Source organism: Plasmodium inui, assembly GCF_000524495.1.
Source record: "Plasmodium inui San Antonio 1 unplaced genomic scaffold supercont1.5, whole genome shotgun sequence".
NCBI lineage: Eukaryota > Apicomplexa > Aconoidasida > Haemosporida > Plasmodiidae > Plasmodium > Plasmodium inui.
Genome location: NW_008481839.1, coordinates 192,388 through 216,787, shown reverse-complemented (window position 1 = coordinate 216,787; position 24,400 = coordinate 192,388). Strand labels below are relative to the sequence as shown.

Genomic DNA, 24,400 nt, shown 5'->3' with positions numbered 1-24,400 from the left:
GGAGCTAGCCATTTTGCGAACATAGCACCACCTGGGTGGCACCTGTTTCGCAGCCCTTACGTCAGTATTTTTGAGCAGAATGTTCCGAATGTCTTCGTCAAAAATGTTTAAGAAATCGTCGAACGATCTGTAGAGTTTGTCACCGTCGGTGGGGTTGCCATTCACGTTATTTTGCGTGGGTTCCTTAGGAAGACGGTTCATGCTGCCGGGCAGTTCATTAAACGGACCAGAATTATAGGGGAGCATAACCGGAGGGATAATACTGTGCGATGAGGGAAGCCCAGGTATGATGGGAATGGGGGGGAGTTTGAGGTTATTTAAATTTGGCGGGGGAAATATCTCTGGTAATGCCAACAAGTTAAGTTCTTCAGGGATGACATTTGCCGAGTTGGTACTACTCCTATCCACCCTAGCTTCGTGTTTGCTTGGTGCCATGTTTGGGGCATCTCTACAGGTTAAATATATAGGAACCTTCTCCGAACAGTCATAATGAAATTTAATAATGATGTCATTTTTGAGCACTTCGCTGTCTTCAAATATTTTTCGAGGGTAATGGTTCCCTTTTATGGCAACTTGGTAATTTATTTTTACATTTTCGAAACTTTTGTAATTCTTAAAGATCTCCTTCAGTGAAGCGTGAAGCGTTTCTTTCATATGTGTGCCACTACCAGAAGTGGTATCGAAGAAATCACCATGTTTGTTCCCTTGATGATAGACGTCAAAGTTGACTTCCCGATGGCTGGTGAGACTATTTTCCTCCATTTTTTTCCCTGCACATTCCAGTAAAAAAGAGTTAAGTAAAATTAGGGCGTTATTTTGGTTATCATTTGACGAGGTGTCATGGAGGAATGGTAATATGTTTCCTCCCGCACACTCCGTACATTCCGCGGGTTTGTTCCCATCTTGGGATACATTTTTAAAGGTTAATAAATTCATGAATGATAAGTTTGTTAAGGAACCAAAAAGGGTGTCCTCTTCCTCTTCTTTTTGACTACCCACGTAGTTGGTAGTAATGTCATCCCTATTTTTGATCCACATCGTATCATTATTATGGAAAATCTTACCGTCTCTTCCTTCTTCTGATTTGTCATATCTTTCCATTTTTCCTTGGTTCAGATCTCCTCCGTGAGAAGTAACTCCAGAATATAATTCAAATGGGTCTTTAACCTCCGAGTGGACATGACTCATTTTGTTTTTAATTTCTTTTCCTTTGCTTCGATCCAATGTGGGTACATCGTAGGAATACACGGTTGGATTTTCATCAGAGAACTGGACCGTTTTATGACCACTGTTTTTTCCTGTATAAGGGTGATCATGCATGAGGTGATCATCTGGGTGATGTTCTCCCCCTTTCGACCCCCGATAGTTGTTGGAAATTCCATCTGGGCTATTCCTAGGGGAAGAATTTCTTCTCCTTTTCTGTGATAAATTACCAAACTGATCATCTTCCACGTGGTTAAAGTTAGAGTTAAAGTTTATATTACCATCTGATGATTGCACTTCTTTATGATGCGTTTTGTAGGTGGATGGTTCCCTATACTTCTCATCATTTGCATGACTAGGGTTGGCGCCATATCTAGCGGGTGGAAAGCCACGTTTATTTTTTAAAAAACTCATATTTGTGTTCATGATGTTGGCCGGGGGATAAGCAAACAAGCTTTCATTCTCTGCAGACTGTTGGTTCGCAATGTTCGTACCATCGTGGGTACCCTTGTACTTGTTCAAGTATGCAAATTTGTTTTCCGTTGGGTGGGTAGTCACGTTCAGTAAGCTTGGATTTCTATTAACCATGTTGCTACTATTGTAGGGCTCTTCTTGCTGTAGGTATGCATTCCCATTTTGGTTTTTTGGGAGCTCCCAAGGGTAGTTTTCCTTTCCTCTGTTTAACCTATCATGTGATGAAGGAGATACACTCATCATCTTCGCACTTTTGTTCATTGTATAGTTCAAGTTTTGCATATAGTTATTCATAACACTGCTACTATTTTGTGGGAAATTTTTGCTCATGTGATGATGCTGGGGAACTGGGCGGGGTGGAGGAAAATCTCCTAATAGAAGTCTTTTACTTAAGGAACTATCCAAATTGGGTTTAGGAATATTCGCTATGTCGGTGAGGATATTTTCACTCTTTGCATTTTCAGACGTATTTTTCAAAGCACTAAACTTTTTGATTTTTCCTTCGATTTTTGCTTTTTTATATTCTTGATGTCTTTGTTTTTTCTTCTCATGCTCTTCATTCAGCGTGTCTATTATTTCTAGCATAATATTTTTGTTTTCATTGGACCTGTCTGCTTTTTTTTTATCATTACTTCTGGAAAGGGGGATTACACCTTTTGGCTCCAGATGAACAAAATTTGGACTTCCCTTGGGTCCTTCTTGGTCTGTCTTTTCGTGCTTCCTAAGGTTCATCGATTTCGCCTTTTTGATCTCGCTCTCCTTTGAGCTCTCTCTAGGGAGCGCGTCCATGGTTCTGCTTTTACTTGGGAGGCCCGCTCGGCTGTCCTCATTGGCCCGAGGGGGTGTTGCACTGTCCAGCTTGTTTTCTGGCGAATTTTCTAGCGAATTTTCCAGTTTGCTTTCTACTGTGTCTTCCGCATTGTTCTCTACTGTCATTTCCGCTATGTTTTCTTCGGCTTTTTCCATTTTGCCTTCCCTGTTTGCTTCCCCTGCGGGATTGCCCCCCCCGTCGGTGCTCACGGCAGTTAAGGCTCTGTCCCGTATAAGCTTCCACTCGTTGATTATCTCCTTGGCCATGTTCCGAACCTGCTCGTTGTCAGTGGTATAGTTGAAGTCATTCTTCTCATCGACCTTATTTCTAGCGATAAAATTGATGGGGACTCCAATCAAGGTGGTCTTTAAATGATCCAGAGTGATGCTTAATTTTTTTAAAAGCTTTAGAATATGAATTAGCAAAGTGGAGCATTTTTTCATGCGCTTCCTTTTGGCTATATTCTGCAAAATCTGTTTTATGCACACTAGTCCATCTTCCTCTAGGAGCACGTCAAGCATGTCAATGGAAGCGTCTGCGAGAAAATCGAAATAATGCTTCAAATTGATAAAACTTCTTTCGTTCTTGACAAGTTCAAGTATCTTTTTCATGTATTCCTTCTGCTTTAAATTTTGCAAATCGTTGTTTAGTATGTTCATAATTTTACCTTTGCACTGTTCTTGTCTGTCTTTTCCTTCGTCCTTGTATGAGTCCTTGTTGTTGTTGTCCTCATCACTGTCGTGCACCTTTCCCTGGCTGCCCCTCTTCAATGATTTTTCATATTTGTCCTTGACAAATTTTAGGTAGATGATTATTTTCCCCTTTTTATTTCTAAATGCCGGTTCGATGTAGTATAGCGCATTTAGTAAGTTGGCATTCAGCGGTTTGTCTTCAAACAAGCAGGGGATGATTTTTAACTTGTTGGCATAATACCATGCTTCTAGGGTTTTTATTTCATCTGTATTTAGCCCATCAATTTTTTTAATTTCGTTCGAACTATCCACGATATTTAGTGTACTTTTTAGATCTAAGATGATTTGCTTGGTGTCTTTTGTTGGCTGTTTGTTAATGCTGTCAATTTGTTCTTGCAACGTGTCGATGTTGACATTTATTGGGTTGTTTTTTTTTTCTTTCAAATCGTTTTTGATTTTTCGTGCTTCCTTCAATTTTGCTCTTTTTTCTGCAGCCGTTTCGGCAATTTTGCCTTCATCCCGTTGTCCCCTCGCATTGAAACTTTCCTTTTGGTCTTTTTTTTTCTTTTCTGTCACCTTTTTCTTTCTGTTTTGTTCATTCTTGGACTCCCCATTAGTTTCTCCATCGCCTTTGTTTGAAACGCCATTTTGTGTCTTGCCTTCCGCATTTTGCAGCTGGTCCACTTTTCTTAGTCTATCTTTTTTTACTTTACTTTTGGCTGTGATATCTTTCTCATCTGCGTCCTTCCCGTTTGGAGAAGACGTGGGGGCCTCCACTGGCATGTCGCTTGTTTCGTTTGAGTTCATATAGGTTGAGTTTGCCTTAGCCTTTTTTATGCTCATATTTTTTTTCCGTTTCTTAAATGCAACTTCGTTGGCATCGATAGCGTTCGAAGTGAGTTCCATTTCGAGAAAGTTCTCAACAGAGGACTTGACACGCCTTATTTTGCTTCACCTAGGCCGTGATTTATTTAAATTTTTTTTTTTTACGTTTCAATTTATACGCGCTCGCCTTTGCGCGTAAATTCTTATGGTGTGTTTGCTTTTGTCTTGTTCTGTTTACCAAATGGGCAAAATTTTGCGAAAAAAAAATAAGAAAAAAAAAGAAAAAAAAGTACGTTTATTAGAAAAATTATTTTGTTTTTTTTCCTTTTTTTTCTTTTTTTTTCTTTTTTTTTCTTTTTTTATATTTATACAATTAAAAAGGTTCATGATAAAAATTAAACTAAAAAAAAGGGGTCATTGTTCGACCTACCTTACGTCGCAAAAGTCGACACATGCTTAATGGGGAGGGGGGAGAAAGTACCACTTACGTGAACACACGTGGTCGTGTTTTCGTAAGTGTGTCCATAAATATATAGGTACATATATATATAGAAACACATAGACACACACACGTTTGCAGATTATGCTTCAAAAAATGGCGTGTGCCTTAAAAATGTTTCCACAGAAACAGCCAAATCGGAGGATGCCCTTTTCCCCTTTCTCATTCTACCATTTGCCCACGTGGGAATTCGTTTAACTGATACGAATATTTTCGTTAAATTTAAAAATGCACATGTGTTGGTTCAGGTGAAAGGGTATGTAATACACACGAGGGTAGAGACCCTACAGCACGATGGTGTCTCTCTATGCAAAGGCGTTTATGCAAACAAAAGGTGTAGATATCCCCACAGTTAATCTGTGGACAAACGAGCACACACGCTTATATCGTGTGGTGCACCGTTTTTTCCTATTTGTCAATCTTCTGTCATGTCGCGTATGGGTAAGCAAACATATGTATATGTGAATTTATACACACATATGTAATGTGCTGCATCTTCTTCCCTGTTCGATTGGGCTGTAAAGCAATGTTTCCCTTTACGGACAAAACACGAGCAGAGGCAAAGAAAAAAAAAAAGGGTTACGACTTCTTAAAGTTGTTTTGGTAAATTATGCTCTGGCCCTTTTCGTTCTTTCTCGTTTATAAGTTATTTCACAATTAATGAAAACGTCCGTCAGCACACACAGGCATGTATGCATATTCGCTTTGCGCACTGGTACATGCTCCTTTAGTACATTCACTTAATCACATGCATTCCACTCGTCATAATGTAGCACGCCCCTTCACAGTGACTTCACAATTTGTCATTTCCCCAATGCGTAGTCTTATTCTGTTTCTGCTTGAGTTCATCTGCCTTTGCATACCACTGCCACGTTCTTCCACTGCATTCAGTTCAGTTGAAATAGCTTAAGTTCACACTATTTTGGGGTTATTTGGGGGCTATTTTGGCGCTATTTCTGTTCAGCTGGATTTTCCTTTCGTGCGTATCTCTTAAAGGAAGCTATTTCGTAATTTAAAAAAAAGAAACTTTCAAATGGCAATCTTGTATGGCTTCGGCAAGGTCGCATATGTATTTTTTTTCATATCATATTTAAAAAAATATACTTTTGCCCGTAAAAAAAAAAGCGACTTCATCACGTACAATTCAATTGTCACGAATTATGTCGGCAAATGATGCCAGCTGCTCAGCGTACATAAATGGGTATATTCAAATAACGTAAATAATTTATATAGATATATATAATATGCATTATTGAATCGTTTGAGTGGGACGAATGGTGCCACAGTGACTTGCGAACTTCAAGCTAGTGCGATGTGCTTCGTGAAAAATAATTTTATGTCCGCTTTTTTCTTTAAGCAAGATTCTGCATTGAAGCGTTTTTTTTTATTTTTTGCTTCCATGTTGAAACACCCCTCCGTTGCGAAGAAGAGGTATGTAGCTTACACGGTGAAAAAAAAAAAATCACAAATACTTCGTTAGTGAGGAAATAAACCAAACATGCATACCCATATATGTACATAGCTCACCCTTGCGATGTCCTGATTTGGCGAAGGGGGAGGCATTGACAAAGGAGATGTACCTAGGCGAACGAATTGAAGTAGGATTGGGAAACGTCAACTGAAAAGGGTGCTGCGTATATATAAGATATATTTTTGCTCAAAGAATGAAAAGGGATACATGCGTTAACACCGCATAATAGCACCAAAATGGGGAAACTTCAAACATAAAGCAGTAGGGTAACAAAGGACCACGCAAAAGGGCACGAAAAAATATTTCAAATGACATGCTTTCAAAGAATGCACATTATTCTGAAAAAACGTCAAATTTTTTATATTTTTTTCTTTTTAAATTTGTAACTATAGAAACACAATATCATTTCCTTGTTCCATTTTCAGTATGGTGCAGCGCTGCCTTCACCGCACCAATCACCAAAGTAATGCCATACTCAATTTTAATAACACTGCACTTGTGTTTTGCTAGGCTGGTTAAGTGACGTGGGAGTGTCATCGATGCCCCATATGTAACCTACACAAACCGGTAAGAAGTCACAAAGTTGGCGTGCGAGGTGTAATGCTTAAAATACACATTATTAGAGGACACATACAGTTTTATATTTTAATGTATATGTGTGTGCTTGCGGAGCACCTGAGCGATTTAGGGTAAACTCCCTGCGCATGCTTCTGTTGAAGTGTCGCTCTTCATGAAGTTCATAAATGGAGCCAAAGAAGAAACTGAAAAAAGGAACAGAAAAAAGGAACTGAAAAAAGCGATCAGGCAATCGTGCAAGGGAAGGGAACTGCACACCCTTTTTGAGCATTCGATTAAGGCGCCATCCCATTTGCAATTTCCCGTTTTGAAATTACCCCTTTAAACCGTTTTCCTTCTTAGACGATTTACGACTCCCTTTTTGTAACTCGCCTGAAATAAGCATAAGCTAAAATACGCCACGGAAGATAATTTCGTAAAAATCGTCATTCATGTCGGGCACATTGCATTACGTTACAAAAACGTAACACCTAACATGTCTGTAATAAGTAACACGCGACGTTGTAAACATTTTTAGCCTCATTCAAAGCGTATTGACAACAGGATCTTGTTTCCCCTTTTTTTTCTTTTTTTTTTTTAACACCAATCAAGGTGGGAGAAGGAGTGCTGTAAGAAACAGCAGGTATGACAACTTGACATGTATGGCTCGATTTTTTCACCTTATCGTGCACTTTTATGACATGAAATTGTGCATCCCGGCCGGGGTTGATCAAAACGGCGCAGGAAAGGCAGGAAAAAATAGCTATATGACGATGTGACTGGAAAAGATCCCATTCGGCTGTCTCCCTTTAATTTGTCTTTCAAATTCTCGCCAATTTTATGCCCATTTTATGCCATTTTGCGCCTGTTTTCGTTTCCCCCCCGCAGGGGCTTTAGTGCGAAGTAAGGGCCGCGCTACAAACAAACCAAAATTTTTTAAGCCAACCATCCTGGAATGAGCGAACCAATAAATGTAAAGCATAAGATAGGAGATACATATCGAAAGGTGTACTCATATTTTAAGCCAATCACAAATTCGTCTTCATTTGTTAAAAATGGTATGCCTTGATTTGGGTCTATTCCATTTGTGAACAGTCATAGAGTGATGTCTTGCCGAGGGGCCATCGATTCGTCATTAGGATGACATGGAGAGCATGAACTGTAAAGTGGGAGAAAGAAAGATATCCAAGGGGTACTTCCCTCACTTGAGGCCACTTTTTCACTCCCCACCTTCAACGCATTTTTAGGGACACTGACCCCAGCGGAGTTTGTGGACGCGGGGGATTTTCTGGTGTACAAGTTTAGGACATGGGAATGGTAAAAAAGAAAAAAAAAAAACATTTTAAATGAAAAGCCGAACTGATTGGAACAGTCAACACTAGTTAACAGTACCGGAGAAAGGGGAAGATGCACTAATCCCACATCCCATCTGTGCACACTTCTTTTCTTTTTTATAGGCAAGATGCAGATAAAAATCGGAGAGTCCCCTATCTACCGGAGGGGAAGCAATTCCTCTTAACGAAAAATGTGGCGTGCAAACAAAGAATTAAGGACTTGAGTTATATCATGCGCGATGTGGTAATTTGGGAGTTATAAAAAGATATAAACCTGCACGTGTGTATGCGTTTCGGATTAATCTTGCACAATCAGTTAACGCGATTTTTCCTTTTCTTTGCGAATGAACTGCATGCGCTTATATTTCAATCGCCTTTTTTAAGGAAACTGTTGAAAACGATTGGCTGCTTCCAAGTTACGAAGAGGAGAACAACGCCACTGACATAGATGAGTGTAACGAATGAAGATAGCGAGGGAAAAAAAAGAAAAAAAAAAAAAATTGACACGTATGCACATGTTATGTCTACCCAGTGTTTACTGAAGTGGAGGAGCAGCACCAAGATTTAGCCACCATTCCAGCATTCCCCCGACGTGCAAATTTAATTCTTCACATTTTTCAGACATTCGTGACTTGCAGCCCTCCCCCAGAAGTGTGCCCCAACAGGAAAAGGTAAGAACAGAGAAAAGGAAAAGCGACAAATGACGAGCAGAGTAACAATGTTGTATATAATGGTCCACGACAATATGGATAAAAAAAAGAATCCCAATGTACAAACCCCTCCCTCCATGCAATTTTTTCTCCCACGTGCTCAGGCGCATAACCACCACGATGACTCGGTGGAAGAGGACGACGAAGCCATTGACATACATAACTTTGACGCACACTTTGACCCAAACTTTGACCTCATTAAGGTTACTAATATGAGATAATGGATAGGGCAAATATATATATCCATTCGGTTGCTTACTCGTAGGAAAAACTTCATTTGTGTCCTCCCATACCTCGTAGCTATGCATTTTTTTCTCCCCACAGGAAGATGACCCAGCCGCCCTGGACCACGCCGGCCTTTATTCGTATGGTGGGCAGAATGAAAGTAATATGAAAAGGATTCACTTAGAAATAAATCCGTACCTGTGTCTACATAATGGCACGGAAAAAGTGGGAAGAAATAAGTGCCCCCCCACTGTGAATCACTCCCATGTGCACCAACCCGGTTCCTCACTCCATCCCTCCACCACGCAGACGTTATGAAAATACGCACATACGATGTCAGCATAACCTACGACAAGTATTATGAAACTCCTCGGATATGGCTGTTTGGATATGACGAAGTAGGTGGGCGACTAGTTCGGCTGCCATTTTTTCACATTCCACATTTTTGTGACGCATCTGCTGTTACGTATGTGTTCTTACGCATTTATTGTTACGCATCTGCTGTTACGCATCTGCTGTTACGCATCTTCTGTTACGCATCTGCTGTTACGCATCTTTTTTTACGCATTTTTTTGGGTAATGCTCCCCGAATTTGCCGCTCCCCTCCCTCCATCGCAGAATGGGCACCCTCTAAAATCGGAGGAAATTTTCGAAGACATCTCTGCAGAGTACAGTTACGAGACAGTTACCGTGAGTGGAAAAGACGAATAATTAAACAGATATTTGCAAATAATTATTTGTGCTACTCGAAATGGGAAACCTCTTTTTTTTTTTTCTTTTTTACCGTTTTCATCTCTGTACACATACTATATATATGTGCATTGGGGCAATTTTTTTAATTCCTTTCTTCGCAGTATGACCCCCACCCGTGCACAGGAGTAATGACTGCATCTATCCATCCCTGCAGGTATTTTGGGAAGTCCCAAAAAATGAATTGTTTTTTTTCCTACCCCCTTTTTTGTGTTTATCCTTTGGAAAATATTTTGAACGCCCCCCTCTCCAGACACGCCGAAGCGATGTTAAACATTGTAAAAAATTGGATGAACGAGGGAAAGGAACCGAGGTAAGTACACCCCCAGGTGTGCATTCCTGTTTTTCAAAATTGAAATGCATGTATATATATACACACATGAAGAAGTGGAATATAATTAAAAATGCAGCAACTGTTCCTCCCTCTTTTTCGAAGGCATGATCTGTACCTCCTATTTCTTTTGAAGTTTGTCTCTGGCGTGATACCAACGATCGAGTATGACTTCACAACGGATGTAGAGCTCCCGAGGGATGATAGGAAGTAGATGTGAAACGGCCCAATGTGTAGAAGCAACCCAAAAAAAGAAAAGAAACACACACACATATGTATATATTTTCATATATTTATGTATATGTATGCCCGATATGCGATTGAGCGTTTGATATTTTTAAAGGCCCAGTAGAGGACCTACTTGAGTAAGTCCTTCAACAAATTCAAGTCGAATATTTCGGCACCGTCGAGGAAATCCTCACTTTTTGTAAAGATTTGAAAAATTCTTCGGAACTCATTTTGATCCATGGTTTCTCCGTGATTTTCTAGCATCTGGAAAAAATCACTCCAAGAAATTCTTTTCCTTTTATTTTTATCTTTGTAATAATTTCCTACGTCTTGTATTACTTGGTCCAATTCTGTTTCGTCCTCCGTAGCGAAATTGAAGTAGGTGTAAATAAATGCATTGATGTTGAAGTATATATCTTCGCAGTCCTTTGTGATGTCCCCCTCGAGGGTTTTGTCTGTACCACTTGGATTTGCTTCGCTTTGGTTATCTTCATCTTTCTTGTCGCCCTCGTTTTTGTCCTGTCTTTTTTGTTCACTGGAATTGATGTATGCGCGACTTTCGGTGAGAAGCTGCTTGTCGGAATGTGCTTGGGTATCTGCCAGCGGGGAATCGGGGTGGTGAGGAGATATTCCCGCGGGGGGGGTGGCGTGGACGTTGCGTTGAGGCAGTTTTCCGGATGCGCTTGAGAGACAGCGATTTCTACGCGATCTACACTGCTACATCATATACATTGCTACGCCATGCGCGCCGCTATCCCAGCAGCGACCTCTCTTACCCGTGGACCCCGGAGGCCACACAAAAAAGACGTTTTGCAGGAGGACGTCGTCCTCCGACTTATAATTCACCAGAGTGACACCGTTCGCCATGGAAAGGGATTCGGCGACGGGATCCCCGCCCTGGATCAGCAGTGGAAGCACGTACTTATAGTAAAAGTGATACTCCTGTATTATGTTCTGTATTTCAAATTTGGATAGGAACACATTGATAGAGGCAAAGATGTACTCAATAGACAAGATGTTCAGCAGTTTCTTGATATCATGTTTTTCTTTTTTTTGTTGAAATTTTTTCTTTTGAATTTCACAGTAGTAAAAGGAGTCCATAATTTCTTTGTACATGCTGCTGGTCTTGCCCCCAATTTGTTCGATAAAATTTTGCAGAGTGTTACTTTGGACCTCTATGTTTTTCTCTAACACGTTAGTGTTAATACGATAGTAAAAGATTTTGTTGTTACTGAGTATGAACATGTTTTGATTCTTCGAAATGACATTTTGTATGGCCCCACTGCAAACGATTCCCCCGATGTACCTAAAGCAGTTTGCATCTATTGGGGTTTGGGTGAATACGATCATTTTTTCGTTGAGAACAAAAAGGAAGATGTTGTTTTTTTCCATGTTGTGTTTAGCTGTTTCGGTTGATTTGTTCTTTCCGGCAAGGGTGGCAGTAGCGGTTTCCCCATAATCCGTGAGGGGCAGAAACTTTTTCACGTTCTTCTCCCGAAACGGGAGGTGAACCGTTTTTACGATTTTTTTGGTCTCCAAGTCGAAGAAACGGATTTTGGAGGCTTCATTGCAGATGCATAATATTTGTCTACCGTAAAAGTACAGATTTTGCGACACGCACGTTGGGGCGTAGATCTGTTCTATGGGCAAGTACGAAATGGTGACATCATTTTGGAGGAAGTTGTAATGATAGAAGATGATGTACTTGTTGTTCGTTATGCCAACAATGATGTAATAATTTTGTTTGTGAATTTGTTTCACTATGTTCAAATCGGTGAATGTGATATTATTATTGTTAACAATTCTGTAGGCAAATTTCCAGTCGAAGGGATTAGCACAATTCTCATTTTTATAAATGATCATATTACCATTTCGAGAAGACGAAATGAGGATCTTGTCATCTTCACTGAAGTATAGGTACGTCACCTCGTATTTCATGTCTTTGCTCGAGAAAAATGTTTCCAGTTTGTCCGATCTGATCAGCTGAATGAATCCACACTTGCATCCCACGCAGAGTATATTTCCACTGTTGCTGAAAACCATAGATACGATTTCTTTCGATGTCAAACAAATTTTGTGCACTTTTACGTTTTTGTCAAAGTCGAAGATTTCGATTAGCCCGTTTTCATTCCCGATGTATATGACGTTTTCATCGCTAGTTGGGTTGCTGCATATGCAGCTGATGCAGGAGCTGTCGAAGTGAAGCAGAGTTTTATTCTCTGTTTGAGGTTTCCGCTCCAGTGAGTTGTCAGCACCATTTGGCATGGCGACTGCCTGTTGCAGTTCCCCTTTCGTAACCTCCCCCCGGGTTTTGTTACTCCCAGTTCGCAACTGACCACCGTGGATGTCGTTCCACTCGATAGCACTCCCCTCGTCGTTAAAACTGGAGGGGTATATTTGTTTAATAACGTTTTTTTCAGTGAATAATATGAAAGAGTTCCATGCAAAGAAGTCCTGCTCAAAATTAGACAGCTCAAAAGATATGGATTTAATTTGCCCCACATCGATATTCTCAAACCATGCGTAACATTTGAGGTCTGTATCAAACACCTGAACGCTTCCATCACTGAGTCCTAAAATGACATAATTTCCATAACTCTGTACAATGGTTATTGGAATGTCTTTTCGTATTTCTAGGTACTTTTGATATTCCCTCTGTTTAACACCCTGTTTTGTTTTGCTCAAGAAAATGGAACTGTAGTCCCAGATAATCAGGTAGCCATTTGTCGTTCCTGTCAACAGCATTGTGGAGTTATCAACAAATGACGTCTCGGTGAATATAAAACGCTCATTTATTATGTTACTCTTGTATAAGGAAGGACTGTAATGTGTAATCGTTCTATGCTTCTTGACAAAATTGTAAATGTATAACTTGGATTTGTTGTTGGAGATGATTTCGTACTTTTTATTGAATCGAATTTTCTCTTGTGTCTCGTTCCCATATATTTTGTCTCTGCACACGATGTTGTCCTCCCCTCCGTTGGTGTCGAAAATGACGATTTCTTGGTAAAAAACGGCATTCGTGCTGCTTCTCACGTTGTCATTATGCTGGATTGCCTCTCCCTGTGTGCTCCTTTCGCTACCCTTAGCGTAGAGCTGCTTCTCCGTCAGTGCGCATATGTACCTGTTGTCAAAACTTATGTCCACGCACTCGTATCCTACGTTCTCTGCTTCGCTAGGGTTTCCGTGCCCACCAGTCACTCTCTCCTGGTTTCCTGCGCTTGGGCTCTTCACTGCCCGTGGACTGTTCACCGCGCCTGGAGTGTTGTTCCTGTGGAATGCCTCCCCATCGTTGCTCTTTTTCGGCTCACTCTTCCCTGAGGCCTGATGCGAACTGTGAAAGAAAAACTTCTTAACCGGAACTAAGCAGTTCTGATTTAGTCTCCACAAAATGATGAAAGAATTCCTCCCCTTGTCACAAGAAACGATAAATTCATTGTTACAACTTTTGATCAATTTTGAAATTTTGTTAACATGTCCTCTAAAGAGTAGCTGCTTCTTTTCATCCACTATGACGATATTGTTATCCGAGCTGTAGACAATCAGGGGATCTCCATATTTCCCCGTGGTGTCTCCTGCCTGTTCCCGCTTACTTATCACGTGCACACTGCTAAGCGACTCGTTAATTCCGTAGCAGAACTTTAACGTTATTGGTTCGTCCAACGTGTCTTCGTTTTGCATGGTTCTCTCCTTTGTTCTTTTGGGGGATCACGTAGAATTTGTTCCTGATCATCACTTAAATGTACCTTTTGGGGGCACGTTCCGGATGATTTTCTGCGTCACTTTTTTTAGGTTGTTTTTCTTCCCGGATACACCTCGGTGGCAATCGCGACGATCGTAGTTGTGCCTGCGTCGGACTACCATGCGGTTTTGCAGCTCTATATATGGTAGATCCCAGTATGTGGCATTACATTTGTAAGGAGAGAGTAACAGTAGACAGAGAACGGGAAGACTGCGAAAAAAAAAAAACAAATGCACTTTTTTTACGATTACAAATATGTCTCTTCAGTGTCGTGCATATGTAGTAAGCTCTTCATGGAGTGCGATCCTATTAAATTCAGATTGACCAGGAAGCAGGACAAATTGGCGCTGCGCGGAAGGTGCAACAGGGCACGTATGTCTACATATGTCTACCTCTTCGCATAACTATACATTTGAACACGTGTGTATTCCCTCATGAGTGCTTATTATGCCTCATTTTAGCCGCGAATCGGAGCGAGCAAAACCTAGTCGTTGTTAGGCGGCGAATTTGGGGAAGCGTTTTTCACACATTTACAAAATGGAGAAAAGAAGAAAAGAACGGAGCATCTTTTAAGACTCTCTGTAAACTGCAATTTTTTTTTTGTCTATATATACGGCGAAAAATAACTACACGGAAATATGCGCAATTGATGTTTTTTTTTTTTTTTTTTCTCTCTATTTTGGAAAGGGTGCGATATTAACGTAGTACAAATAAGGGGGCAAGAAAAAAAAAAAAATGGCTCATGAAACTTTTAAACGGTTCGGATGGTAGACTTACATATGCGTGAATAAATTCTCTGCACATGTGTGTATTTTGAATCACGGGCAGATGGACACCGCTGCACTGTTTCGCTGTGATTAGCTGTTAGGGGGACCTTGCGTAAATTCGTTGCGTGTTTCTTGGCAGACGAACCTTTTGGTGACTTTTACTCTTAGGAGAAGGGGGAGGGGAAAAGGGCCGCGTTTCTTCCTTCTGTTCTACTGCAACGCTTCTCCCCCTCTGGGCTGCGCAATTTTACGATTACTCTTTTTGGCAAAGAAAAAAGTAGATGTCTTTTTTCCCTTTAATTAGGGAGAGTTCCCCCACACAGTGGAGTGTTGACTTGGAAACGCTGCTAACGCGTGAGAAAGTTTTTTTCAAAATTGTACGTTTAAATATGAACATATTTTAAACAAAAATTAAAAGAAAACTAAAGACATATTAGTGATGTGCAGTAGGAAACGTTCGTTTGACATAATAACAATGACGCAACTTGTGCAGAACGAAGCAGGTTAATGATGAGGCGAGCATGTGGCGGGGACGACCGCATAGTGCGCGCACGAATGCACACGTGGTTTTCCCATGTTTGCAGCTAACATATATTGTGTGCAAAATGCAAGGGAGACGGACGCATTTTAATGGTTGCCCTTTGTCTAGACACCTGCGTAGTGATTATATCAAAAGGGATAAACGAAAACAAGTGGACGAAGGTCACAAGGGGCACCATTTAACACAGACGAGTGATGGAAACATTTTACAGGTGAAGAAGTGAAAGGTGGCAGAAATGAAAACATACATATGGGAGACACATAAAAGAAGGGGGTTAATTTTAGTATGCGTTGAGGAAATCTACTTAGGAGGAGTAATCCATTTACGCCCAAATAAGTGGAGCTCCAAAATTACAGGAAAGAAGCACTAATTTTTCTCCAAAAAGTCTGATATTCGGTATGGCTGTCCAATGAAGGGAATAAATTCACTCTGCGTGGTAGGCGCGCTTTTAGTATTCTCTTCATGGAAGGTACCATAATGGTATTTGCTTAACAATAAATCATTTTGATTATAATTTAACGTGTACTTGTATAGCTGCCAACTGATGTATGAGCCAATAAAATACAAGAAAATGCCAACTAGGATAATGAATAACTCTATGTAAATTTTCCATGCATATGTTTTTTTCTGTAGTGGTAATAATTTAAAGAAGTTTTTAATACACTCAGGTTTCTTGTGCACATTTTGAGTAGAGTCCTCCGTCTTTTTCTCTTCAAACAGGTAGTGTAACGCAGTTGAGAAGAACTCCAAAAAGATGTTATCGACATTGATTATCTTCCAGTAGTGCTGTGGGTCTAACCACTTAAACCGATTCTTGCCTATACACTTAAAGAGTAGCCATATAAAGTCAGTAATCCCGCATATCATATTTACAACTGTGAAGCAGAAATACTTAAACGTTAAGTAGGAGCAGAAGCAGTCGATCCCAATGACAACTACCAACAAGTGGGATATAAACAGGAAGGGGCGGGGCGTAAGTAACTGCAGCCCAGCTAGGAGCACGTGTAAAATTATGCACACTCTATATTTCTTTATGCATTTTTTCACATCAAATTTGTGCTTATTTCCTAGGTCATACATTATAATATTTTTTATTGTCGTGAAAAATCAGCAGTTTGGGAAGGGGACGGAACGTCGGAAGGGGCACCGCGGAATAAATGGATTAACGAGGGAGCACTGCGCGGTGGGGTGGTATGGTGTGCTGTACTATTCTGGGTTGCACACATGTGTATGCTTCCGTGCGAGTGTATTTTTTTTTATTTTCCTTTTTTTCTCTTGCTCAGCTGAATTTCCCCTTTTTTTTTACGCTAAGGCGCACGAAACGGAAAATGGCTACTCGCACAAAGGCATAAGTGTCTTCTTATTTTATATGATAACTACGTAGCAGATATATAAGACAAAAAGATTTGCGCGTAACTAATAGGGTAGTTCTATCGTCGAGCGCGCGCATACTGCATGCACCTACTTAGGCATTCTTGGTGCGTAAAAAAAAAAAAAATGCGAACGGGAATTAGCATGCGTTAAAAATTCGTGCTTCCAATCTCATCAGCATAAAAATGAACGAAAAAAATACGCGCATACGTGTGTATGTATACGTATACATACGCTCAGACTAACTGAAGCAGCCTAATTATCTAATTAATTAGTTCAGCCTAAAGCGAATTCAAAGAAAATTAAAACGGCTATATGGACATGCGTATGCATACGCATTACAAGATTAACGCTTCTTTTTTTTTTTTTTTAATGGCAAAAATGGCGCAAAGCATGCATACAAAAAAAAAGAAGAAAAAAGGTGCGTTCACCTTTTTGCAAAATGCACAAATGCGCAAAATTAGCGCAAATGAAATTGTAAAAGAAGGCAACAACTAAAAGGAAACTAATAAAACATAAAGAAGAATAGCGACATTAACAAAATTAAGGCCATTTTTTGGCGCACAGAGAATGTTAATTAGCAAAATGGAGAGAAGGAAAATTGCTGCGCGCAGAACATGTGTAACGTGGGAGGAATTTTTAAAAGCAGACAGAAATGGGTAAGGGCAGTTTCATAGCCCTGAGTGATCATATGGAGGGAGCTTTTTTTGCTATACTTAAGCAGAAGGGGCACGTGGCACTGTGCGGAAAAGGCAACACCCTAGCAGAGCAGGAAAGGGGAAAGCGAAAATGAATAAACTTGCTGAAATGAAAAATTACTAACGAAAGGTGTATTAAAAAAAGGGAGATGAAAATTAATTAAACTTTGCCAAATGAACAGTGTACAACTCGCACATGTTCACTCTTTCGGATAAAAAGAAAAGAGTAAGGGAACGCGTGTGTGTGCAATACACATGGTGGCTGAATCGCATTAGAGCAATTTTAATTTGAAATGGCTACATTTTATGTCGTCTTGTTAAATTAAATAGATGGATAGGGAAAATTGGCAAATGTCACAATTGAATTTCGTTAATTATGGGATAAAAAGGGCACAGCAGCCTGGCTCAATTTTTGCAAACGTGTTGCTTTAATTTGTCTTTTTTTGCGACTCTAATGCTGACAGGTTTAGCATTGAGTCAGGTGAAATAAAATGGGGTGAAACAAAATGAGATGAATCAAAATGAGGTAAGATAAAATAAGTTAAAAATGAGATAAAATATGTTAAAAATGATGTAAAAATAAGGTAAAATGAAATAAAGTCAAATCAGGGGTGCGGCGAAGCGGTAGCTGTTCGTCGTGTGTCTTTATACAAAATTGGCCAAACGGACAAAAGGAACAAGTATAAACGCCTTAAGTGGTGAATAGGAACGGAAGTAATTTTCTCTTAAGTGCTGGTTCGAATTAATTCATTCTATGAAAGACAGAAAATGGAAATTTTGGGAACTCTTTCCTCGGTGACACACAAAGTGGTGTACAGGCGTTGCGCAACAGACCGTGCACGTTTTTTTTTTTTTTTATAAAGGCAGCTTTTTTCAACCGTTCGACCTGTCAATTTGTTTGCCAGTCAATCTGGCAATTGGTCACTGCCACCTGCCATCCGTGAGGCACTTGACATAATTCCCTCTAATGGGTTATAAGCACAAACAGTTCCTTGTTTAAACGACGAGACATGTCATTGGATAGCCGCGCAAACGGTTACGCATATAAACGAGTGTATTATACACATATGTACAAAACAACCCGTTTATATTGATTTTTTTTTTTTTCTTCTTTCTTTTTTTTGGGGGGGACGCGTTCTCTTAGTTATTGCAAATTACACAAGGGTGCATAATGGTGCATTATAAATTATTATTTAATTTTTTTTTTTTTTTTTTTACAAAATTGCAAATATGATGTGGGTAATTACGAAAACAAGTGGGAATTTTTAACGTATGAAACTAAATAATCAATCTTTTTAATAGCTCTCATTTTGAACAAGCTTTACAGAATGCCATGTACATATGCGCACATTGTACATATGTGCATGGTGCACATATATTGCATACGTTGCCTGTTGAAGCACAAAGTGCAAGCTTTAATGTGGTTGTCTTGACGGTATGCGGATATACCCGAATGAATGTTAGGAAAGGTCAAAAAAAAAAAACAAAGTTCACTGAAATAATCTGAACAAAAGAAAAAATAAAATGGTTTAGCTATACATTTGCGTCACGTATATTTTTGGAAATATCCACGAAAAGCTTAACGTTCCTAGGAAAAAAAAAAGAAAAAAAAAATCAAAATAAAATAATATTAATAAGATGGCATCATGACAATATAATGAAGATGTAGCACAAAATAAAGTTCACAATTCGCAATGGCAGGAAAAATGCACATATGCGTTTACACTTTTAGGTTTTAAGATTTGAGTTTTTCGTTTCACACAATAAACCAAACTTAGTTAAAAAACACGTACTATACTTTCGTGTGCATTTTTGCTTTAAAAGAGTCCACTCAGAAACAATACGCACAAGATTTTCCCTCTTAGCGAATTTTTTAAATAGTATGTATATGTATGTGGACATACGTGTACATATTTTTATCTTTTACATTTTTTGTTATAATATGAAACTGCTTTAGTACTATGAATGCTTTAATTTTTTAATAATTGATTTTTTTAGTTTTAAAACAAAAAGTACAACCAAACGAAATAGCATAGCAAGCTTTAATATTTAATATTTCGAGAAATTAACGCGATAACTGCTAACAATTGTAATGAAGCACAGATCGGAAAAAAAGTATTTAGAAAAAAAATAGCACACAAAATAAGGAGAGGAAAAACCAAAGTTAGACAATTTGATAACGCTCTTTATGCATTAAAATAGTACCAAATAATTAAATTAGGTAAATGAATATGCGCCCTTTTTTATTTGGCTCGCATTGCTCTGTTACTCTGCTGTTATGCATTCCGCTCCTTTTATTTATGCATTTATTATCCTTATTATCATTCTTATTATTATCTTTATTATTATCCTTATTATTTTTTTCTTCTTCTTCTTCAAGGATGCAATAAAAAAAAAGAAATATGCGAAGAAAGCTCTTTGTCACGCTTTTTATAACTTGTCTGGCAACGCTTTCATCGATTCAGGGTAAAGCACACGAATTTGAGAGATGAACAGAGCAACGTTTGAGACAATGCGCGCGTGCATTTGTAAATATGCACCCATAGGCTCAGAGTTTCTCATGCTCTCGTAGGCTAATGGATAATTCTGCCGTGTACAACATGCTCCTTTTTTCTTTTTTTTTCCCAAATGCTAGGGAGAGAATATTTCAGCGGATTTGTGAACAAAAAATTAAAGAATCTTTTACAATGTAACCTGGTAGCGTATTACAACCTCAGAGACAATGGACCCGATCCGAATGTAAGCAAAAGAAGTTTGAAACGGAAATGAGTGGAAACAGTGGAAAGAGTGACACTGAAAAATTCACAGTAATGTAGGCCTTTTTGCGTGAATACGACGATACAGTAGTATCTGCTCAAGTGCATACAGTGTGTAGAAAGAGTGTCCTCACCGTGTGGAGGGAGGTACATTTAGAGAAGCATTTGTCACTTTATACCCAGATGAACGAGGCTTCTTCTATGAGAGCATCTGCCCAATGCGACATACGTTGAGTGAACAAATGTGGGTACGCGCGTACACTGTGCGAGATGAGCTCTGGTACAGAGATGCGAAGGTAGAATTTTGCCTTCTACAGCAGATGGACAGATGGCAGGATGTGTACTCAGCGTGTTGATGAAATATTCGCGAATGTGCTTGCCCCTTGTGAAAACATTCTTCGAGTGCTTGCTTCATGACTTGCGCACGCATCGCTATGTAGAGAGTGCATATCATGCATGCACCTATTCGTGCACACAAATGTAGGAGTATCTCCTCATACGTAGTCACCTTCGCATACTTACCTTTGCATACTTACCTTTGCATACTCACCTTTGCAATAACACACGATCGTACTTGCTTCTTTCTCCCCCCCGTGCACCAGTCCTTCCTCGACTTTGTCGGGGAGCCGGATCAATTCTACTGGTTCATAGAGCATTACCTGTCGGTGCCATTCAGTATCCCGAAGAATTTGAAAAAGAAAGAGGGTAACAACTTTCGGTCATGCCTGAACAGATCGTGGGTATCGGAGTTCTTAAGGAAATATGAAGAGCCAGATATAAAAGAATTGATGAAATTTTTAGATAAGGAACAGAAGGTGTATTTTTCATACACGTTTGAAAATGTAGAACCCGTTGCAAAGTACACATCCTTTGCTCTAAAGGAATTTCACAAGTACTGCATCTTGCCACCCCTGATAGAAACAGACATTAAGCAGAAGGATAAGGAAGGGCTGCTCTCATTTCAGTTGAACCAAGAGGAATATAAAATATATTTAAGTTCCGTCGGAACACCAATATCTGCTTTAAAAAATTTATATGTAAGTATGGAAGAAGGAGAGAGAAAAAACATCTTGAAAGATATCGTGGAAAGTGGAGGGCCAGCTAATGTGTTTGTTAACTGTCCAGTTTACAATTTAAAATTGCATTACAATAAAGAATGTGGTTCTCAACCGAATGTTTTAAAATGTCTTGATAATTACATAAAAAGATTATGTGAAAGAAGAATATCAAATAAGGAAAAAGGTACATTCTGTGATGATTTATTGTTCCTTTTTGATGCTTTAAAAGAACCCTATGTTGCAAATTTTAAGAAATTTCTAACCAGAGATGACGTACATTTAGTAAAACCACAATCCGTTTGGAGAGTTCCTGTCTTTACTACATACAAGCCTAGAGATATAATGAATCCCAAGAATAAAATTCCTGTTGATATTTTTAAAGTATTGAACACCAAGAACAAATTGTTTTTATCTTTCTTTGATAAAATACCCAAGAGTCCTCACTACATGGAGGAGTCTCATCCGCTCATCAATCTGAGTACCTTCGCCTCCAGCATTTTTGGTTAGCATATTCATGCGAGTGTACACATAGGACTCGTTCCACATTTGTTTAAATGAGGGTCTCTCATTCGGGGCACAGTTGTACATGAGAAATTTTTTATGTGTATTTCCCCCCCCCCTTTTTTCTCTCCCACTCCGCAGACAAGCTTCATAGATTCTTTTACGCTTTCAAGAAAAAGAAAAATAAAATAAGTCCCGTTTCAGGTAACCAAGAGGGGACTTGCACGCGTGAATATGTGTCTCCGTGTCAGAGCATTTTCATGATATGTCAATTGCTCGATTCCAAAATGTTGCGAGGAGATAGCTAAGAGTCTTTTCCGTGCGATAACAACTTCAAAGAGAACAGCTTTCCTCCAACTTTTGCCTCCTATTGCATATTAGTTTTCTTTATTATTATTTTTTTTTATTTGCTTCTTTCATGTTAGTAAAACTAACTTCATTCACCATTGTTATTGTCTTATCTTTGCTTTCATACGACCACCTTCCTTCCCATCTTTTAGTCAAGGAATTAAGCCACAACATCACCGATTTTAGCTTTAAACATGACACAAGTTTCAGTAAGTGCATAAGAAAATGGGCAAAATGTTAACTTCTTTTTTGTGTGATTATCTGAGTGTAATTGTGCACGCGCTGTTTCCATTCCTGATTGCCTATTTGTTTGTTATGTAAAGTTTGCCTATTGCATGGAGAATCACATGACTCAACCATTCTTTTCTGTTTTTTCTTTACACCCCACACCTTTTACCCAGTCGAGTGCAAAAAGGTGAAGAAGAGTTTGAACCTGGACCTGGAAGTCGAAGTTGCAAAGGCAGTGGCTGTAGAAAAAATTTGCAAAATCATTGAAAATATCGTCCTGACCAAAGGGAAAAGGGAAAAAAGAAAAAGAGGAGAACCAATGGATGTACATAGAGGATTTCGTATGCAATGCATTTTAATAGGAACTCATGTAGAGGCATTGAACATTGTAAGGCAACTTTTAAACCTGGAAAGCATGCTATCGTTAACAAGATATACCTCTTTATATTTACACAAATTTTTTAAAAGTGTAACTGGCCTGAAAGGAAACTTCTTATATGAAAATCCAGATGCATTAAAATATGCTCGTGTATGTGGTAAAGCCGTTTTGCATATACCGGCAGTTCTGTACAGACGGAACATATACATAGCGGAGACATTTTTATCATTATATTTGGGGATTTCCAATTTAGTTTCTTCCAATCCAAGTAGTCCCTTTTTTGAATATGCGATCATTGAATTTTTAGTTTCTTACTTCAATAAAGGTTCCGAGAAGTTCCTTCTTTACCTATTTTCCATCGTTTCGGTTCTGTACATTAACGTCTACTACTATGAGCAGTTGTATTGCCACCACAGAGAGCAATTTGAGCTTTTAAGATCCAAGATGATTCACCCAAATATCGCAGATCGCATTTTAAACAATATTAAATCTTTGATGAAGAACCCCAGGTACATGGACATGCGTTCCTTTTACATGAAGTTTGAGAATGAAGATATATTTGACAAGAGGAAAGGTAAGTTAGAGGGGAGTACAGGAATGGACACACGTGCACATAGCTTCGTATGCTTGTGAATTGGTACATAACCCCCTGTGTGTAATCCTGTGCGTAATCCTGTGTACAATCATGTGTCTAATCCTGTGTGCAATCATGTGTCTAATCTTGTGTACACACTTCTTGTTTTCTTCTCATTCCCCCTCGGCCCCTTTGCAGTTTTCGAGGTGCTGTACGCATTAGACGAATTCTTAAACAACTCAGACGCTCAGCAGAAGGCGAAAATGCAGGATATATCAGACGAGTCAGTTGATTTAGACACCACAAATGATGGAATTGGGTTGAGAAAAGAAGATGTCTTTTTCGAGTCCGAACAAGGTTCCACGGAGTCTCTCGAAGACGACATGGAGGAGGGTCTTGAAGGAGTTGATAGAGACCAACAGAAGAAGGCAGCTGAGTATTTAAAAATGGTGCCAGATGAGGACAAAGCTAATCTGACTGACAGGAATAAGGAGTTAGAATTAGATTTATATAAATATATAGGAACTCTGGACCAGACTAGAGAAGGAGTGGGAACTATTTCTTCCCATTCCCCCGCCACTGCTGCTGGGATGGAAATTACTTCAGGCGGAGGCAGAGCTCTTAGACCGGGGTCCAAAGGCATGAATGAAAGAATGGGACAAACGGGAAAAGACCTTAACAGGATGAAAGGAAAGGATGTTTCGAAACTCAGAAAAGGAGTCGATTTCTACGAATCATCTACTTCTCTTAACCAAATATCTTCTGGTGAATCTTCCTCTCAGCAAGAAGGACCTAGTAAAAGTTTGCCGATAGAGACAGAGGAGCCCTCCTCGTCCGGAATGTGAGGGCACTTCCAGAAGGAATCGCAAGGTATACACGTGAGGCATGTGACGCACGTGATATATGCGATTTAGTACATGTACATATAACCGCCTTGTCCAATCGAGGGGCGCCGTGCGGAGCACTTCCTCAGCTTCGAAGATGTTTATGAAAAAAAAGTGCGAAACGATAGGAACAAATTATATTATTACTGATTTTTAGGAAGCGCACACCTCTGTTTTTTCGACGTTCCTTGCCATGCGCACGGGCATGTATACATATATATATTTATATACCAATATGTGTGTTTTCCCGTTTGGATTTTTTTTTTTTTCAGTGCCCCCGCTAGCCATTATAAGTAATACCATGGGAAGTGTTAGAGTAACTTAGAACCACAGGGAGAAAGAAACCCATAAGATACCCGGACAACCATCGAAGGCGTTTTTGCCCCCTTCTGAAGGGTCACCCAGCGACACAAACGGAGACGCAAAGAATCGGGGGGAACATTTC

At 39.5% G+C, this 24,400-nt stretch overlaps 5 protein-coding genes across 5 annotated transcripts in view; 2 read left to right on the top strand and 3 right to left on the bottom strand.

Moving 5' to 3' along the window:
* C922_01493 (hypothetical protein) overlaps window positions 1-4,086 on the bottom strand; it is a gene marked incomplete at both ends in the record, with an annotated part of 4,663 nt that extends 577 nt beyond the window's left edge. The window contains one exon of the mRNA XM_008817096.1: window positions 61-4,086. Within this exon, the coding sequence (XP_008815318.1) occupies window positions 61-4,086 (4,026 nt within the window). The remainder of the gene's footprint in view (window positions 1-60) is intronic.
* Window positions 4,087-7,485: 3,399 nt separating this feature from the next.
* On the top strand, window positions 7,486-10,094 carry C922_01492 (autophagy-like protein 3; the record flags this gene model as incomplete). The annotated part of the gene is made up of 12 exons (XM_008817095.1): window positions 7,486-7,588; window positions 7,778-7,847; window positions 7,988-8,108; window positions 8,249-8,318; window positions 8,486-8,535; window positions 8,679-8,777; window positions 8,899-8,959; window positions 9,109-9,197; window positions 9,418-9,489; window positions 9,654-9,706; window positions 9,803-9,862; window positions 9,986-10,094. The coding sequence occupies 12 exons, from the start codon at window positions 7,486-7,488 to the stop codon at window positions 10,092-10,094; spliced, it is 957 nt and encodes a 318-aa protein (XP_008815317.1).
* Window positions 10,095-10,237: 143 nt separating this feature from the next.
* On the bottom strand, window positions 10,238-13,789 carry C922_01491 (hypothetical protein; the record flags this gene model as incomplete). Its single annotated transcript, XM_008817094.1, has 2 exons — window positions 10,238-10,704; window positions 10,885-13,789. 2 exons carry the CDS (start codon window positions 13,787-13,789, stop codon window positions 10,238-10,240), a joined length of 3,372 nt encoding a protein of 1,123 aa, XP_008815316.1.
* Window positions 13,790-15,524: 1,735 nt separating this feature from the next.
* C922_01490 (hypothetical protein) lies at window positions 15,525-16,238 on the bottom strand (the record flags this gene model as incomplete). Its single annotated transcript, XM_008817093.1, has 1 exon — window positions 15,525-16,238. The coding sequence occupies one exon, from the start codon at window positions 16,236-16,238 to the stop codon at window positions 15,525-15,527; it is 714 nt and encodes a 237-aa protein (XP_008815315.1).
* A 3,617-nt stretch (window positions 16,239-19,855) lies between these two features.
* Window positions 19,856-23,916, top strand: C922_01489 (hypothetical protein; the record flags this gene model as incomplete). Its single annotated transcript, XM_008817092.1, has 6 exons — window positions 19,856-19,966; window positions 20,586-21,543; window positions 21,684-21,746; window positions 22,043-22,099; window positions 22,292-23,071; window positions 23,270-23,916. 6 exons carry the CDS (start codon window positions 19,856-19,858, stop codon window positions 23,914-23,916), a joined length of 2,616 nt encoding a protein of 871 aa, XP_008815314.1.
* Between the last annotated feature and the right edge of the window lie 484 nt (window positions 23,917-24,400).